General features: G+C 38.0%; 3 protein-coding genes across 5 annotated transcripts; 1 reads left to right on the top strand and 2 right to left on the bottom strand.

The window, feature by feature from the left end:
- Positions 1-1,563: 1,563 nt before the first annotated feature.
- On the bottom strand, positions 1,564-8,185 carry LOC113754018 (protoporphyrinogen oxidase, mitochondrial). Of its 3 annotated transcripts, XM_027298329.1 has the most exons (18): positions 8,077-8,181; positions 7,891-7,936; positions 7,311-7,446; positions 7,107-7,172; positions 6,818-6,868; positions 6,629-6,685; positions 6,247-6,314; positions 5,805-5,841; positions 5,574-5,639; positions 5,422-5,462; positions 5,108-5,240; positions 4,254-4,436; positions 3,442-3,516; positions 2,927-3,050; positions 2,736-2,844; positions 2,539-2,613; positions 2,268-2,374; positions 1,564-1,886 (listed from the first exon to the last, which is right to left on the bottom strand). In XM_027298329.1, the coding sequence occupies exons 1-18, from the start codon at positions 8,111-8,113 to the stop codon at positions 1,771-1,773; spliced, it is 1,527 nt and encodes a 508-aa protein (XP_027154130.1). In that variant the 5' UTR covers positions 8,114-8,181; the 3' UTR covers positions 1,564-1,770. The 3 variants fall into 3 exon arrangements, with proteins under 3 accessions (XP_027154130.1, XP_027154133.1, XP_027154131.1); XM_027298332.1 differs by lacking the exons at positions 7,891-7,936; positions 8,077-8,181 and adding an exon at positions 7,634-7,708; XM_027298330.1 differs by lacking the exon at positions 1,564-1,886 and having other exon boundaries at positions 2,347-2,431; positions 8,077-8,185.
- Positions 8,186-12,001: 3,816 nt separating this feature from the next.
- On the top strand, positions 12,002-15,929 carry LOC113751321 (ankyrin-3). The gene is made up of 4 exons (XM_027295288.1): positions 12,002-12,532; positions 13,218-13,493; positions 13,719-13,856; positions 14,217-15,929. The coding sequence occupies exons 1-4, from the start codon at positions 12,203-12,205 to the stop codon at positions 15,753-15,755; spliced, it is 2,283 nt and encodes a 760-aa protein (XP_027151089.1). The 5' UTR covers positions 12,002-12,202; the 3' UTR covers positions 15,756-15,929.
- A 505-nt stretch (positions 15,930-16,434) lies between these two features.
- LOC113753622 (ribosome-recycling factor) lies at positions 16,435-19,025 on the bottom strand. Its single transcript, XM_027297820.1, has 8 exons — positions 18,717-19,025; positions 18,358-18,531; positions 18,142-18,257; positions 17,776-17,867; positions 17,555-17,576; positions 17,405-17,473; positions 16,841-16,990; positions 16,435-16,769 (listed from the first exon to the last, which is right to left on the bottom strand). Exons 1-8 carry the CDS (start codon positions 18,943-18,945, stop codon positions 16,689-16,691), a joined length of 933 nt encoding a protein of 310 aa, XP_027153621.1. The 5' UTR covers positions 18,946-19,025; the 3' UTR covers positions 16,435-16,688.
- Between the last annotated feature and the right edge of the window lie 297 nt (positions 19,026-19,322).

The raw sequence follows: 19,322 nt of genomic DNA, 5'->3' as shown, positions 1-19,322 counted from the left end.
TTTGAACTCCCAACTTAACGGGACTGGTTGATAATAAAAAAAGTTTTAAAAAAATGGTGAGGAGAAATTTTATCTTGGCTTAAATTAATTACTTTGCAAGCCTAGCAGTATCTGATTCCAAATGACGAACCTATTAATTCGATGGGGCTTCTTGTCCTATTAATTAATGGTATCAAATTGTTCAAAATAATTACTGCACTTACTAAATAGCCGTCCAGATCCATATCAAGTTAAATTTTTTACACAAGTAATACTCTAAAAGCTCTCCTCCTAACTATAGGTAGCAAACCAACCCACTTAACTAAATTTATCCATACCCGCTCATGAATAGATGTGTATGGATATTTTAAATTTTTATATATGAGTGTAAATGAGTTACCCAATAATACCCATTTAATAATATTGGGTAACCCATCAAACCTAATTAATCCATTTAGAATTCTCTTCTCTTCCCCCACCCATTTTTTTTTTAGATTTTTCATTTTGTCATGATATTAACTACTTTTCTTTTATTATTATTATTATTATTTGTTGGTTTTATTTTATTATTTTATTTTCTCTTAATTTGTTAACTTGCTCATTTTTCAGTATTACCAATTTATGATAAGTTTTAACCTCTTTTCTTATCTTTATAAAATGAAAATTTAAATTTATATATAAAAAAAATATTAGGGATTCAAAATTTTTGGATTAAGTTTTTATATTAACTTTTATAGTACTTAATTCAAAATTTTATATTCTTATTATTCAATTATTAAATAATATGTAATTTTGTGACATAGAGTATAAATGGAAAAAAAATGGTAATTAGATTTATTGAGCATTATAAATAAATATTTGAAACTAATGATGGATACAAAGAGCGGTATAAATTGATAACTTAGTTTGGAAAAATAAATTTAAATGAGTTTACAAAAAATTAAAATAAATGAATTATAAATGGATAATTGGATTACCCAATTTATTATCCATTTTACCCAACCCAAACCCACCCAAGTCACCTATTGTGACACCTCTACTCTTAACCATTCTAGCAAAACTTAATGGTTTAGCTCATCGAATTAGGTCCCAAGAATAAGAATTACAACTCGTATAATTATAACACAATTTTTTAAAAAAATATAGTAATTTTAACTATATTTTTAGTTTTATGACTTTCAAATGTATTTGCATCATATGTATGAATCCATGAAAAGTGATATTTGTACTCCTAGATTAGCGTCTAACACTCTTTAGAGGCATATTATTTATTGAGTAAGTTAGAGTGTCAGAGGCTAAAATAGGGGTGCGAATATCAATTTCTGAATTTATATATGTAATTTTTGCATGAACTTAATTTTTTTCAAAAAGATGTCATACAATATTGATTATATCTAAATATAATATCATAATCGCATTGTACCCGTCTTTGTATCATACGGACTACGAGCCAATCTACTACTACTAGGAGGAGGGACATGGCGGGCCCTAATTAACCTTCGGGTTTGGATTTTTCCGTAAGGTTCCGCATGCCATGATTTTTCAGTCGAGGGAAAGGTGGGTTTTTGAAACTTGACAAGGAAGTAGTACTAAACGAACGAACGCTCTGTTCACCTGTATCGTAGTTGTAGCTACAAGAAACTTTTTTCTTTTCCTTGTACAAATTACATAAGACAAATCAGTTGCCACTTTCCAGCCTTTGAAGGAGGGCATATTGAAGGAGAAAAGAAGAGCAGAAATAATTGCAGCAGCAGCGCTTGAAACTCCAACCCACATACCTCTCCAACATCTTCAATCAGAGCTTTCCTTAACATGCAATGAAGAATTCAGATATGAGATTACGAGATCAGCTGCTTTGCATCCTGAAGATATAGCTCTACCAACAGCCAATCCTTCCTTGTGGTTACCTGGCAGCAGTTCCATGGCTCGCATCATTACAATTTTCTGTGTGCGCGTGTGTGAATCACTAAATCTTAATTGCATTAAAAGAATAGGAACTGTTCATCCATGCAGAAATTTTACTTGGTAATTGATCATTGTATATCTAACAAACCCTAAAATGAGAACCAAATAGAATTCTCATTAAGATCAATTTCAAGGGTGAAGGCGAATGATTGACTGCAATTGAGGGTATTTGAATGTTTTTTCATGATCAGGCCTGTGCTTGCTTTATCAATATAGACAGGATTAAGGGCACCCACTTTTCTGCCTTATGATTAGTAGATGTCAATAGAAACCATGAAAAAGCCAAAGTAGACAATAAGTCTATCAAGACATCAAGAGCTTACCTGCGTAGAAAAATCCTGGCAGATCTTTTTCTAACTTGTCAATTGCTTCTATGACTGTTTTATAGTTCCTCCCATAAAGTGGAAATGCGGCACTCCAGTATAAGTCACTGCAATTTAGCGCACGCCCTCAAAATGCATTTAGTATGACGGCTTCTTTTAACATTCTTAATTGGAAAAAGTAGCTAAATAGGTGAAACAGTCTTAACAATAATATGACCAATATTACCAGGTACTCCATCTTAACAACAATATGATTAATTTTACCACATACTTCATAAATGTTGGCTGTCCTTCTGCACCCAACAACTGTCTAAGGTCAGATGTCACTATGTCCTTCAACTCATCCCTGAGACAACAGCGACATCAAGAAAGGCTAGTCACTTCAAAGGTGAATATAAGAGTACGAGTAATGAAAGCATATTAAGGATATAGCAGCCCAAGAAAATAAAAGCAATAAAGTGTTCGAACCTGGTAGCTTTTGCTAATTCCTTATTTCGGCTCCCACCAACAAAGGTAGTATAAAGATATGTGTCATTTGGTGCACGGTCTGGAAACATCATCGAAGAAAAAAGTGTACCTACATGTAGAAGCCTCATTCTCAACAAAAGACAATTGCGACTTTGGTTACAAATCTCATGAAACAATGCTGATAGCATTACCCAGTGTTTTCAAACCATTTTGCTGCTCTTTGGAAGGTACAAGAACTCCAAAACCCTCAAGGGGTCGCCTGACATTCTTTTTGTTGAAAGTGGTGATTACAACAGATACTGGCAAATATGTAACCTGTATGCCGACATGGAAAAGAAGAATGTTCCTTTTTAATTGGAAATCGAAGACGCAGTTATGCAATCAACAAAAAACTGGTAGCAGGCATGGAATGAAGCCTATAGGTCATTGGTAAGTGATTTTCATATTATATGGAAGTTGCATTCATAACAGCCAGATGCAAATAAATTTATGGGAATCTGTTCATTTTGTCCTCTCCAACAAATGGAATACGTTTTCAACATTCACAAATTACTTATATGCTTACTGCTTCAAATATGTCATCACAAAAAATGCCCACATTGTTGTCGTCTAAATATGCAACATCAGCAGCTAACATCAAATTTAAGATTTCCAGCTTCAACAGTATTTTAGGTCAAATTGCATATCTCAAGCCAGACAAACATACCTCAGGAATAAAGTCAAGCCGAAATGGTTTTCCTCCTTTGGTGATCTTCATATCTTTCAAGTTGTTGAGCGGGGCCTGACACAGAAAGTTCATTGGATAAAAATGCTTTATGATTCATTCCAAACTGGATAAAAACTTCTTTCCCTCGAGAAAGGAAACTGACAGACACCTGAGGGTGGCGAAACTTGACATCAAAGCATTTGTGAATGAGTGCGATTGTTGTGCAAGAGATTGTTTCTCACCCAATGCTAGGTTCAGAGGGCAATCCAGTCCTAAGTCTATTGGAAAAGTCTTTGACTCTTATAATGATGAGAAACTTGATATGATTCCAAGATGTCCATTTAGGATAGAATGTGCAGGAAAAAAGACTATTAACTCATAAGCTGAGAACTGAGGTCCTAGGATCAGTAGGTCTTAAGTTTGACCAGCGAATAGGAATCAAATGCTCCCAGGACAGTTGAGTTGGTCACTTCTCATCAGACACACACATCCACTACGCTATCAATGTAGGGATAACACAGTTAGCATTGACATAACTCTTAGCTCTTTATTGCATAAGAATGAACTCAAGTACGAAATCCATGCTACAACCAAGAAAATAGTTCTTAAATTCGAAAACATTTGAAGTGGTTTAAAATAATCTAAAAGTAACAATAACTGAAAAGACCATGCATCAAAATACCATTTGTTCTGTAAAGTATATGAAGGGCAAAATCAAGTGAAACGACAATAAACATATTGTTAATATACATCCTAAGTTGGAAGACTAATTAAGTTGTCTAAAAGGGAGATTTTGACACGCATGTACTCACAGTAACAATCACAGCATCAAAAGATTTTTCCTCTGACATTTTTTTGTGCTGTGATGCATAAGAAACTGACCAACTATCCAACAACGAGCTCTTGCTGCGGCTACTGCATGACAGTTCCAGCACCTCATGTCGAAGTTTAAGATCCTTTTCACCAAGCTCTTTGCATAGTGCGTTTGTAAGAGTCTGACAAACAAAAAAGGGTTGAAAAAAGACTGTGCTGCATAATAACTGGGACCATAGCATAAAAAGGAGATTGCCATTTACACTCAAAAAATCACAATATTTAGCCCTATAAGCTGTTTAATCAAAAAGTTCACTGTTGATTTCATCTAGGAACACCCACTAAGAGTCTCATGGGACAAGACAAAAATAAATCAAGGAGCAGGTTTCCAAATAGGGCAACTAAGGAAGGGAAAAGAAGATGAGACAGACAAACCAGTATGTAGAGAACAAAATCTTACCAGATGCAATGCCAGTTTAAGTAAGAATACAGCAAGAAACACAAAAGGCAGATCATACAAGGGGTGCAAAGTTGGCAAGGAACACAAATGGGAAATCACAGGATAGTAGTAATTATAAATTACGAAATGGTATATGGCTCCTATTTCCTATAAGGTGCCAAATTTTAAATTAAAAAGAGAAAACCTATGAATCCAACTTGAACAAGGTTAAAAACTAAACACAAATGAAAATTTAAGTTCTCTGGTTCAATCATGGTCCATGGTTCCTGGCTTTTAACTGATCTCATCTGGCTTCAAAAAATTCCTACCCATTTTTGGATTTTAGCTGGAAGAACATTTACAGTCCAACCTGCACATCTGATCTGGATCTGAAAGCACTGTGTATTGCTTTACCTGCATTCCGCCCAGAAATGAAAAAGACCCACGCTGTCGCCTTTTGTTTGCTGGAGAGCTTCTTGTTCCTCCTTTATTTTCACGTTTGGCAGATAGTTTAGATTGAATTGCCCCATATATAACAGAGCCAAACCTGAAGGAGACAATCTCTTATTGTTAATTAGCAAGCAGAAGCAAAATTGCTTAAGAAAATTCTTTTGAATCTCAGCTGTAGTCATTACCAGAAATTCTGACCTTGATAATATAGCCATGGAAGCACAAGGCAACCAAATAGAGAGTTACAAGCAGAAAAAAGTTAGTTGCATCAGGTGTACCTTTTCTCTAGACTCCATAAGTCAGGAAATGAATACCGTATCTGTTTGCAAAGAACAACAAATAAGAGCAGTTGCATTTATAAAATAATTAATATATAACTACATGCTGGTACAAGGTTGTAATCACATAAGAAGTTCCCTCTGATACTCACAGAAAGTGAATCTGGATCTCCGCCACTTGTCCCCGCAACAAAAGGATCAATGAGATACTCAACAACCTTTTGGGTAAAAACAAAAGAAAATCAAAATGTATTCACCTTTATAGCTCAAGAAGAAAATTAATTAGACTTCTTGCATGTAATAACTACAGTTACTAACTAGAACTTCTACATACAAGTGAACCGCAAAAAAGAAACAACATATCAAAGTAAGGAGGGACAAACCTCTTTCCCAAAATGGCGTTCGAAGAATCCACCAACACTTCAGCAGGGGAAAAAATGATTAAAACAAAAAAAAAAGATTATTTAGCATGTCAACATGTTAAAACCATGTTATATCACAATCTTCCTATTAGATAAAAGAACAGCAGCAAGTTCAAAATGAGAAGGCAAGGCCAGCAACAACTGTGGTTATGTAATTGCTGACACCTTAAAAAAAAAAGAAGCAAACAATTAATGTGCAAAACCAGCACCTGTTTAGTGTTGAGCTCCATAAACACCCACTAAAAATATATATACCACCTTCAAGTTTTCCTTAAAGAATAAATACAGCATGGTCTAAGCATATGTTGCAAGCATGAGCTGCTGAATGGAACTTACATTTGAAAAAGAGAACATCACGTAAAAGCAAAAGTATACAGTAAACATCATGAAAAAGTCAAGGAACCTTTCTTGTTCTTCAGAAAACTTAGATGGGTTCTTCTTCCACAGAAATGGCTCAAAAAGTATTTGAAGCTGCAAATAACATAACCACATTAATGCAGTTTGAAATCATACAAATCCCCATTCACCAACCTCAAAAGGTAAAACTGCAGAGAGTATGAAGATTCAGTTGAGATACAAAGGTCTTCGTCTCAATATTGAACATGTGAGGAGCAAATGTTAAAGGAAATGGAACTAAAAATATGACCATTATTAAAAAAAAAAAAAGACCATTACAGTAGGAACACACGAAGTGTGTCTCTTTGACATATACTCAGCACAGGCATAAGAATGGCACGAGACGCATTGCCTAGATGAACTGAACAGGTCAAACACAATGGATGTACCTTAGATTGTGCAGAAAGAAAACTGCTTCCAATAAGTGCAAGAGGATTTGAAGGTATCTGAAAGGGGAGATTGTTTATGAGAACTAATGCTTATGCAGTCAAGGAATATGAGCATAAGAACAAAATACCGGGATAACTAGGCTATAAAAACCAGAATGGCCATGTATAGATGCTGCAAAGCAATCGTACCAGTATAGGTGTTGCATTTCTTGCAATATAGCGCTTGGTTTGTGAAATTGGCTGTAAAACGAATACCATCTTAGCAATTAGATTTTGTATCTAAGCCATAAGACATGAATACAATCTTGAACAAATGCAAAAGCTCAGAGCCCGAGTAACAGGCTGCATCCCTATTAAATTAATGCATGATTGTGGATAACCCAAAACAGGGAAAAAAAATGAAGAAGAAAAAACTCAGCACCCCGTAGCAGAAAGACACTTAACTTAAGACCGACAGACGAAAGAAGAATCCCCTTACATATTGTTGCTTGTCTCTTAGTCCGAGGTTATCAAGCAAAAATCCCACCTCTGCATCACTTTCAGTCTGCAAAAGGTAAAACTTACTAGTATCTCTTATGTGAAAAACAAAGAGGTCACATTGTTTCGACTGAACTGAGGATAATGTAACAAGAGTTTGCTCAAATATAACAGTCTAGGTTGCAATCAGAAATTAAAGTAGTACCATGGTATTTGCCCCCTCATCCCATATTAAACCATCTCGGGAAACACTTTTCAACTTCCCTCCAGCTCTTTCATCAGCTTCAAACACCGTTACATTCAAACCACGTAGTTTTAACTTGTATGCAGCAGCAAGCCCGCTTGAACAGTTGAAAAAATTGAAAATGAAAAATTTTAAAGTGAGGTACGAAGAGCGTGATCCATTAAATCCTAAATGAATTGTGAAAAAAAAAAGACATAAGAAACATTATATTAGCGGAAAAATGAGATATCAAGAGATGAGGTAGCGGAGACGGAGAGTTTAGTAGAAGAAGAAAATTGACCAACATTTAGGTACATATTCTTTAATCAAGAATTATCGAAGATATGGAAAAGCAAAATATTCAGGCGCAGGCACGGGCAAAAGTGTCCACAACTTGGTTATATACAGGGTGCCCTTTACAAACTGGAAGCAGCAGGCAGGCACATTGCTATCCAGCTCCAGTCAGACCGAAGAATAGCCTTTAGAATTCAAGAATGTCAAGAATGTCAAGAAGTAACAAATTTCAGCAGAATGGGAAATGCAAAACGCAATTTGGACTTACCTAACTCCAGCACCGACAACTGCAACACTTTTTTTGGTACAAGTACCTGAACAGTTGAAATTCTAATAATCATTTCCTTGAGGTAAATAAAACAATTCCAGCTTTCTACTGGTGAAATACGGATTGCCAAGAAAAAGAAATGGTAACAGTAATGAAGAAGAAGAAGAAGAAGAGAGAGAGAGGAACTTGATTTATCTTTTTCTTTGGGAGCAGAAGAAGCCATCTCTTCCTTTTTTTGACTCTCCAGCTCTTGTCCGTCTCGCCTGTCACTCCTGCCAAGACCGACTGGAGAAGATAGCCGAATTTGGGCCTTATGGAATTCTATTAGCGAACATGGGCCTGATGTGCGAATGCAACCCAATAAAAGCACGACTTTGTTGAATAAAACGTGGGAGCGCAGAGTACACTGAACACTTGGCCCAATCCTCCATCGATTCATACTTGAAACTACTAGTAGAAGTTTTTAAAGGCAAAACAACAATATACCTCGTATGTACGTACATGTATGGTCTAGTTTTGGAGAAGAAGACAGAGGTTACGAGAACGTTAAGTAAAGTAAAAATAAGAGCGTATCAATTTTGCTTCCGCTACTCAATGCAACTAACTAATTTCCCGACACCAAGCAAAAACCAACAACTTCTTCTTCTTCTCGTGGGGTTGAAATTTTCATCCTAATTCCTACCAACCATCTTCCCTTTATACGTCTACCCCCACCCAAAAAAAAAAGACTTCGCTTTATTGGAGGCCTGGGTGACAAATATCTTGTTCCCGATTCAATGCAACATAAACGCGAGTAATCCATAAACGTGTTGCTGAGAAGCAATTGCTATTGTCGCTTGAATTTGGTGGATAGCAACAGGACATTGGGACGCGGACAAATGCTTAACTTTTTTCCTCAGCTCATTCCGGCGGCAGCCGTAGGCCCCACGTCAAGTCAACCCGGCTAAAACTAAAAGGCGGCAGTTCCGTTTAAATTTTACCAGCAGTTCCTATTATTAACTCCGGGCTTGAAGTTTAAAACTTCAAAATTAATTGACAAATCTAGTTAATTGCCGGGCTTATTGGCTAAGAGAGCTCTTTATTGTCCCAGCTATGGCAGCCAAAAAACCAGATTCGGACTTGTTCGGACACAGATTTTATTTGCAAAACAAAAAAAAAAGTATTTGTATCGTAAATATATTTTTCAACTACTTTTTTATACTTGCAATCATATTTTTTATTATATATATATATCACAAATCATTAAAAGCAAAAAAAAAAGCCGCATTAACGTTGAGTAGATGTTCCAGTCAAATCGGATTACTTGAGAATCCTTTCCCTGCAAAAATTAAATAAAAGCAATTAGTAGGTAAAAAATTTTTTTTTTTAAAAGAAAAGTAAGTTCAAAGCTTCTTTTTTTTTTTTCAGGCGAGGGGAGCCTGAAAAGACATTTTATATTATGACTAATAGGTACACAAATTTTACTAGATTAAGAAAGTGTTTTGACACAATTCTTAAAATTCTTTTATTATAGGTAAAATTTATACCCTTATCTATCGGTCCAAACAGGATCTTAAGACCCACATTGGTTGCCGAGCTAAGCTCATTGGTTCGAAGCTTATTCAACAAGCGTCATACTACAACAGTCTCCCGTTTTCCCAAGGATGAGTCAAGTCAGTATTGAAATATGTGAATCATGAGGAGAGGAGCAGCGGTTTGGAATTTTGTCCCATCCCTCGGAAACGCCAACGTTCCAAAGTCCAAACTGTATTATGGTTTGGTGTTGACTGGTGAACGAAGATGGATTCCAAGCTGCTCGACCATCCAACAACAAAACAACAACAGGAGGAAATAGCAGCAGTAGCAGGTTGCTTGTTGGCGTTTTACTTTACTTGCTCCTCTCCGATTTAGTTAAGTTACTCCAAATTCCATCACTCAACTTTCTCTGCCGCACATCATGCCGCATTTGCCTGTGGGCACAGCACTTCCAGGTGTTGTTTGGTAAGAAGGGGTTGGAATTAGGAATCCATTCCAGTACTAGCCGTCGTAGTTTGTCTGTGTCACAGATATTGGGTCCAAAATCCTGGGACGAATGACTAAAATTTGGGATTGAATTCCTCTTCTTACTGTACATGACAGATGTTATTAATGATATAATCGCTCCTAACTCCTACCCCTACTTTGGCTTTCATTGTCGGACAAAACACAAAAGCCAATAATGTGTCGTTTTGCATTTCCCAACTTTCGTTCAACCAGTCTTCTCTTCTGACCACTGCACCACCTTTCATGAAAGGAGAAGCATACATAATACATACAATAATACCACTAGTATGTACTCCATATCTTTTGCTTTGCATGCCCAATGCCCATAGCGATTTGTGGATACTCTGCCAAGATTCTTGCTGCCACCTGCCAACAACAGGCACGTTGTTGTTGTTGTTCATCCTTCTGAATCTCATCTTTCATTCATTGTTGTTATTACTACTGCTGCAAAAGAAAGAATACTGGACTGCTTGCCGCCACAAATCCTTATTTGCAGCATAGTGAGGAGTAAAAAATTAATTACGAATTGCTTCTCTTTTGTGTCCTCCATGCTCCAGCTCTAATGATGACCGATCATTATTAGTCTTCCAAAATTAACACGTTCATTTTGCCAAAAGAGCCTCTTGTTTTTCTTTAAAATTACTTACTACTATTTTATTCATTCTAAAACAAAGACATCAATCTTTGCCGAGAGACAGACCCCTGTTGCATAATAGTACTACTTATTAGGGGAGAGATTTGCCGGGCTCTGTTGTTGTCTCTTTACTTGGAAGAATATATATGCATGAACTACTAGCGCACTTCCAAAGTATATTTATCATACAAGTAACGTATGTTAATCATTCTTTGACCTCGTAAATTCTTTACTCTCACGCTAAAATATAATTGTTGTTGTCTATCATAGAAGCAAAGCCTCGCGCAGCTGGCATTGCTGATCGTTTAGGATGTAGTAGTAGTAGTTTTTTTTTTATATGATAGTTTTTCTATTCTATTCCTATTCCTAGGCATTGAACCAATCAAACGAGTGTCTTTACATCCGTTGATAAAACTTTTAGAAAAACCTTTTAAAGATGAATGTAAGTCAAGAAGAGATTGCATCTAAAGAGTTAAGACTTTTCTTATGGTCGACCGCTTTAGAGATAATTGGTTATAGTAGTAGTAGTTTCCAATCATAGCACGCTGAGAAATGCACGCTACTGGTGGACTGCAGTTCAGAAACGTGTCAGCAAAAATTCTCGAAAAGATAGAAATATACTACTACTGCTAAGTACCAGCTACAATGCTGGTTAGCAAAAATTCTCCGAGTTCTAACCCCATGCAATTTTACTTATAGGTCCTACTGTACCGGAGCCGTATCGGATGCTCGCCGAATTAAAAATTGCTATCCCAACCCAACCCTAGTACACTGTACCGTCTCCGATCCAGCGAGACTGGGCCCAACCTTAGATCATTGAGAGGTTCTTGCACAAGAAAGGGTTCAGCCCAACCGGTGAATTTTCAATTTAAAGGAGATATTTTGTACTATAATTTAATAGGAGAAATTAAACATTTGAGAGCTGAATCAGAATTTCATCGCAACTCAGATAATAGTTGAGCCTAATTGATCTCGGACATCAACTACTAGGGTCACAATAAGAGAAATTATTATTATTATTATATCTGTGTAGTTGAGGAGGGAGGGAGTCTAGAATAGATAGAAATTTATTGCTAAGAATTTTATGAGATAGGATTTGATTTGCGGGCTATTAGTTTGTCCAATAAGACATTTTTTTAACAAATAATAATAATAATAATAATAATTTTGTTTGGATAGTGTCATGAAAAAATTATGAATATATTTTTCAATAGACTATTAGGAGTATTTTTTTTTTTCCTCCAACCACCTTTTTTGTTATCCTAACAAACTCCGACTTTATTAGAACTGAAAGCCCCTTGATCACGCCACTCCGACGGTCCGACCCACCCCAGGCGTCCAAAAGAATCAAACTCCACTTTTTAAGCACCCTAACTAATAGGACCAGGAGATGTGGTTTAAAGTTAAATCTAGTCCCAATGAAAAGTAAACAGCCCCCTGGCGCCTGGCGCTCACTCCTTTCAATTTTATTCTGTTCATTTTAGTACTATACCACTAACCACTCCACTTTGTTTAGTAGTCGGCTCGCTGGAGAGAGAAACTAGCAGAGTACTGTAAGTAGCGAATAAACATTTAAGTAGGAGCACTACAGTACTGCTCCAGTGCTCAGACGAAGAGAGAGAGAGGCAAAGCCAGAGAGTAGGGTCTCCGGCGGAAATGACGGTGTTCGGTCACTCAGGTGGAGGTGGCGGTTTTCGAGGCGGAAGACAGGTTTTTCCAGTGGCTGACGAAGCACAGGTCTCGCAGAGACTCGTCCAAGCTTCGCTTGTTGACGATCTGAAATCCGCATTAGAATGCGTCTCTGATCCGTTGGTCGACGTCAACTACGTCGGCGCTGTCTGCCTCAAGCTTCGGAAGACGGAGGTTGTATTGGGCGAACAAGTCGCCAACCAGGTTCGAGTGGAGTTGGAGGAGCTCAGGACCGACGTTACCGCGTTGTTCGTCGCCGTTCACAATGGAAACGTTGCTCTCGTCAGAAAGCTACTGGTAAATTAATTTGCACACTATCACATAATATAGTACTACTACTACTCGGTTTTGTCTGTTCTACAAAATAAGTGCTCCTACGTGTAGTAATCGCATCAGGTTATTGCCCCTCACATTACTGCTTTATATAATAGATACGACTGCTTTATGTTCGTAATTCGTTGATGATCTCTGTTTTAGTTTTAAAGTATTTGCCCTTACCTCCTTTCTCTGCTTCGTTATTGACTTTCAAATTTTGGTCGGTAATTTCATATCGCTTTCAATGTCAGTGCGTTTGAAATTTGAACGGTGGCGATGGTGCTTTATATCTTTACCTTTAGGTCGCTTTTCCCGTTTTCTTTTTCGAATCACGAACCACATATACTCGCTGGATCATGTACTGCATTGCTACCCTATTCCACATTTCCGCCGTGTTGTTCAAATCGCGGTTATGGCACTTGAATTTACCCCTTTCAAGCTTCCAAAATACCATTCTTCATTCCTGTTTCCCCTTAAATTGTGGAATGCTCCTACAGGCTCACGTGTCCTGGCCAATCCTATGTTGTCATCTTAGGCCGGATTTTTTTTGGGGGGTGGCGGGTGGGTTTCGAACTTTGCAGTCAAAATGTATGACATGCCGCGCATGTTAAGGTTTCTGGCCTGGTATTTTCACACTGTACTCGTTGGCACTTTCCGTGAATCTCAGAGTGTTGGAGCTGATGTCAACCTGAGAGTTTTCAAAGGTTTTGCAACCACAGCTGCTGTGAGGGAGGGCAACCTCGAGATCTTGGAGATCTTACTCAAGGCTGGGGCATCTCAATCTGCTTGCGAGGAAGCTCTGTTAGAGGCCAGCTGTCATGGACACTCAAAGCTAGCAGAGCTGCTCATGGCGTCTGACTTGATTCGGCCCCATATAGCTGTACAAGCTCTTGTCACTGCCTGCTGCAGAGGATTCATGGATGTGATCAACTCTTTAATGAAGGTAAATCTATGCAGAACTGATTCTAAGTTTAATTGTGAATGGTGTCCTTAGTACATTAGAAATCAACTTTCAGAAACCATATTTACTTATTAGCCAAGTTAAATTATTGATACCATTGAATCAGTAAAATGTCCGATGAGAAGATCTGGAGCTCTAAGTTTCTCAGTTCACATTCAGCTTGTTTAATATGTAATTCTTTATGTATTTTCTGTTGCTCAATGGCAGTGTGGAGTAGATGTGAATGCAAGTAATCGTATGCTGCTCCAATCATGTAAACCATCCCTGTATACCAATGCGGACTGTACTGCACTTGTGGCTGCGATTGTTAGTAGACAGGTTTCTGCTGTCCGTCTTCTACTTGAGGTAAGAAACTTATGCTACATGTAGACAACTGCTGCTCAAGTTTACGCAGTCGAGACAAGTGTCTAGTGTTTTTACCCCTATATGATTTATTTTCTTTATCTCGAATTCTGCCTTGTGTTTGAGGACCATCTCTTATTTTTAGTAAGCCGTGGGTGGCATATGTTGTATAGCTGCCTGATGCGATGACTGGAAAACAAACATTAGTGGGAACATATCGGTATTTTTCTTGGATTGTCATTGATAATACAGATGTCAAATATCACTTTCATTTGCCCACATCTACATTTGCAAATTTAAAATAAGTGAATTTGCTAATTGGTGAGCAATTTGTTTTCTGGCTCTTCCAAATTGGATAAAAAGGCTGGTGCTAGAACTGATTTCAAAGTACGACTAGGAGCATGGTCATGGGATATTGCCTCCGGAGAAGAATATCGTGTGGGTGCAGGACTAGCAGAGCCCTATCCTGTCATTTGGTGTGCAGTGGAGTATTTCGAAGTAAGTGGTGCTATTTTGCACATGCTACTTAAACATATCTCCCCAAGCACCACTCACTTTGGAAGGACTTTACTCCACCATGCCATCCTTTGTGGCAACACAGTGGCAGTCAAGATGCTTATGAAGTATGGAGCTCATGCAGAAGCCACCATAGAAACCACTAATAAAGCTGAGTTTCGTCCAATACACATTGCTGCACGCCTAGGACTCTCGACGGTTCTTCAATGCTTGATTGACTCAGGGTGTGATCTGAATTCAAAAACAAAAAATGGTGAGACGGCATTGATGATGTGTTCCAAATACAGGAGGGAAGAATGCCTTAAAGTATTGGTTAGAGCTGGTGCTGACATCGGACTGGTCAATTTAGCTGGTCAATCTGTGGTTACAGTTGCTAGGTCCAACCAATGGTATCTTACTTTTCAACAAGCAATCTTGGAAGTCATTCGGAAAGGCAAGATCCCCAAGTCAAGCAATATATCACTCTTTTCACCTTTAAATTTTGTAGCTCAGGCTGGAGATGTTCAAGCCTTGCAAGCTGTGATTGCTCAGGGGGGTATTAATCTTGACACTCGAGATGATAGAGGTTACTCAGCTCTTATGGTTACTGCCATGGAGGGTCATGTTGAAGCTTTTCAGCTGCTTTTATATGCTGGAGCCGATGTGAAGCTAAGCAACAAGCGTGGAGAGACTGCTATCCTGCTGTCTCAATTGAATCAAAACCGTGAACACTTTGAAAGGGTGATGTTAGAATTTGCCATTGAAAAGGGTAATTGCAATGCTGGAGAGTTTGATGCCTTGCACTTTGCAGCTCGACATGGCAACTCAGATGCAGTAAAGTTGTTGACAAATCGAGGTTACAATGTGAACACTCCCGATGTGAATGGCTACACACCACTCATGCTGGCAGCAAGGGAAGGCCACGCGCATGTTTGTGAACTCTTGATTTCCTGTGGAGCGGATAGTAATATCAGAAATGCAAAGGGTGAAACCGCACTTTCACTTGCAAGGAAGAGCGGAGGTCTGAAAAATAATGCTGAGAACTTGATACTGGATGACCTTGCTCGCAAGTTGGTATTAAGTGGCTCACATGTACTGAAGCACACCAAGGGAGGAAAAGGAGCACCACATATAAAGTTTGTTAAAATGATCCGTGCTGCGGGAGTATTTCAGTGGGGTAAGTCAAGCAGGCGCAATGTCATATGCCGTGAGGCAGTCTTGGGTCCAAGTTTAAGCTTTCAAACAATAAGGTGGAAGAAGGGAGATGGTGAAGCACATGGAATCTTTCGGGTGACTACAACAAAGAACAAGGAATACCACTTTATGTGCGAAGGTGGAGTTGAAATGGCAGAGCTGTGGGTGAGAGGAATAAATCTTGTGACAAGAGAGGCTAGTTTTTTTAAGTAGGGAGTTGACCATCCAAAAAATAGTCTGTTGCTGTATAGAAAGCTTTAGTCACGGTACTTCATCTTGAAGTCCATTGGGTATTCCTTGCCATGTAAAGATACGATTGCTATAGTTGTTATCTGTAAAGCCATTTTGGAGGGAGTCAATCGAACAAAACTTCCATGACGTTAGGTACTTCTCGTAGTGCTAGCAACCCCTTAACATAAAATGGCACCGAGCTTTCTAACAATGCCGTCAGTGTTTGATAAACATGGCTGATGGGATCAAGCTTTCTAACAATGCCTTGGACCGTCTGATAACCCCTAAACACAAGTGAGGTAAATTGTAGCAGCGGAGGTAGAGACCGAGGGAAGAAGAAGACTCTTGAGACGGTCTTTTGGACGTGTGCAGCGGTATAATTTTATCAACGAGACTAAATAAGGAAACTACGGCTTATGTATCGTGCAAGGTTTTCATTTTATTTTATTTTATTTTAATTTTTTTGGGAGCAGCATCTTACGAGTTTCGGCCGGTTCAAGATTTATGTGGAGGCGTATTTAGCTTTACTCCGCATTTGAGAGTCGAGAACTACTTGATTTTCACTTTTCGTTTCCGGTTTAGTTAATTGATAAGTTGATTGTCAACATCTGGAACAACAAACAAACAAACAAGGTAATGTTCGATGTGTTTGGGTTCCATCTACAAAAACTAATCATGGCATGCATATCTGGTGGCACATAACACACTCCGAACCACATTACAACTGAGAATTGCTTTAAAAATAATTTTAAGGAGCACCAAAAAAACTCCAGAAAGCAGTACGTCATTTTTCATAATGTCGTATTTAGCGGTCAAATACACAACAACATGCACAGAAGTTGTGTGCACTAAACAAATTGACGCGTTTGACCTATTTTTTACCATAGACGAACAGAAAATGCAAAAAGCCACCCTTTAACCTCCAGTTATTTCCTTCTCCTTAGCCTTGCAGATATCCTCTGCCGACTTTATAAACTTTTTAGTTAAGTCCTCGATCTGTGGATGCAGAAAAAGTTAAACAGAAGCATAAGGCTTTAAGAAATTGAGGTTTTCTGGACACAACTTACTTCTTTCTCCAACCGCTTTGCATCATCTTCAGAAAAACTTGGTCCAGCTTTATCTTTGTCCTTCTTTGACTCTGATGCTCCTTTATCCTTCCCCTTCTTTTTCGAGTCTGATATCTTTCTTGGCAGGGACTTCTTAATTGAGTCTAATGCCTGTATTAAAAAAAAAATTGATGTTTATAAAATAAGCATCCCATAATTTGTGGATGACTACATATATAACCTTGTAATAGACAACACACATGAGCTGCAACGCCAAGGCCTATTTTTTCAACATACTTGAGGAGCATGCACCCAGACTGACTACCCATTTCCCCGGGTTTGGGTTTTCTTCAACCACGGGGTAAAACCCTTATTCCTGGCATGTTGAATTTTCACATCAATGGCAAATTATGTGTTAAACGTCTCAACTTTATAGTAGTTTTTGCATGTGTTAGACTTGTACGAGTCCTTTTCATTCCCCACCTCTTATAGCATTAAAGACTAAATAGTTCTTTAGTGCTCAATCAATCTACAGTAACTTTTGACAATTACGCAGAGGGAGATAAGTATGTTGACCAGTAGTACCTTCTGGCGGGCTCTTCTTATACTCTGCTTTACGTCTTCAGATGATTTAGCAACCACCTTACATACGGCCTGTATAAGGTAGGAATGATCATATTAAGACCAAAAATTATCAAAATAACCAAAAAGGAAAAGAGGACACATGAAACGCACCTGCATATGCTCCTTAGTCAATCTGCTTATTGCAATAAATAGAAGATGTTAATCAGATATTTATTGAGAAGACAATATACAATATACTCTCTGTGTCATGAGATAAAAATGAACTTTCACCTTCTTAAAGTAGTTGTCATATGGGAAGAGACTATTATGATCTAGATGAATTCTAGGAAAATAGCTTCATTGGTCAAGGGTGAAACAAACAGAATTCTTACGGAGGAATTGAAGCAATTAATCTTTGGTTGTCTGCTTTAGGATTTAAACCCAGTGGTGATGATACAATTGCTTTCTCCAACTCTTTCAAAGTCTGCAACAGATTGGCACCATACAAAAAGTTAAAACTTTTCGAGCCTGCACCTTGACAATATTACCTCAATCCTCAGACTTTGACCCTATAATGAAAGGAAATGCATGATTAAGTTTCCCGTTCCCCATTCTAGTCTAACATCATAAAAGGTTCAGATACCACAACCCAAAAATAGTTACAGACCTATAAATGCAAAAACGAAATAGGAAAAAATAGAGATGGCACATCACTAAACATGCTCTTATTTGAGTTAAGGCTGAAACTTAAGTATTACATTGGGGTCATAAGGAGTAACTGAAAGGGTTTTTGAATCGATCACTGAAACAACAGCCATCCTGTTAAGAGGCATCTTAACACCAGCAGTTTCAACAATAATATGGTCAAGCATCCCTGCAAATCCAATTGCAAATAACTAAACCTGTAAGTACCTTAGTAAACTTACTCGAAATATTTGTGTAATGAACGTTAGGAAATAACAGAATCCTTTTACCTGCGGATGCCCTTCCCGTTCGCAGTTTTAACAATTCCCGTGACAAGGAATCGATTGCAGCCTCCATCTGTGAGACAGCAGTAGCCTTGACCATAGGACCAATGTTTACGATTTGAGCTATGTTCCCTGCTTCCTTCTCCACCTCCTCCTCGTCATCATCATCGTCATCAAACTCTAAAATTTTACAGCAAGTCAAAAACAAAATTAGTACAGAAATCCAAGAACTTATAATCAAATTTTCCATTATGAACAAAATTACACAAATGAAGATATTATCACTAAATGTATGCACATATGAGAGCTTTATAAGTTGCAGGTCTAAGTGGGTTTATAAGAGAAAAAAAGGATGAGAGAAATACTGGTTTGTCTCCTTCCTTTGGCATAACCTCTGCGAGTCTCTTGGAGGAAATTTAGAGCGGAAGAGCAAGGATTGACGGGAGAAGGCGGAGCCAAGCGGCTGAGATAGATGGAGAAAGTGGGCAAGTAGGAGTGGTGGCGAGACTGGATGGAGGTGGAAGTGGAGGTGCGAAGAAGGAGAGAGAGCGTGCGGTAGGATCTCAGAGCCCTCCGGACGAACGCCGACGACATGCCGGAACTTTTCCTAGGCTTCCAATTTAGGATCTTTCTGTTTAGGGTTTTACTAAAACCCTGGCAACTAGAATTTGGCTTTGATTTAGTGCCACCTTCTCTACACTTCTCCTTCCCTCGCATTTCTTTCCATTTTCATTTTTTATTAAAATTTTAAAGAAAATCATCTTATATATGTCAAACTTTTTTGGGAGAATTAATTTTTGATTCTTTTAATAATTCATATATATGAAAATGGAGAAAATTATACTGGCTTATTATTTTCTTTTATTTTTCCTTTGATTTTTTAAATTCATTATATGGACTTTTGAGCTCTGTTTTTGTTTTCAAATTCTGATTCTCTTAATACGCAGTATGTATGTTGGAACTCCAATTAG

This window comes from Coffea eugenioides, chromosome 11 (genome assembly GCF_003713205.1).
Source record: "Coffea eugenioides isolate CCC68of chromosome 11, Ceug_1.0, whole genome shotgun sequence".
Taxonomy (NCBI): domain Eukaryota; kingdom Viridiplantae; phylum Streptophyta; class Magnoliopsida; order Gentianales; family Rubiaceae; genus Coffea; species Coffea eugenioides.
The sequence above is the reverse complement of the archived record's forward strand: the minus strand, read 5'-3'. Positions and strand labels throughout refer to the sequence as shown.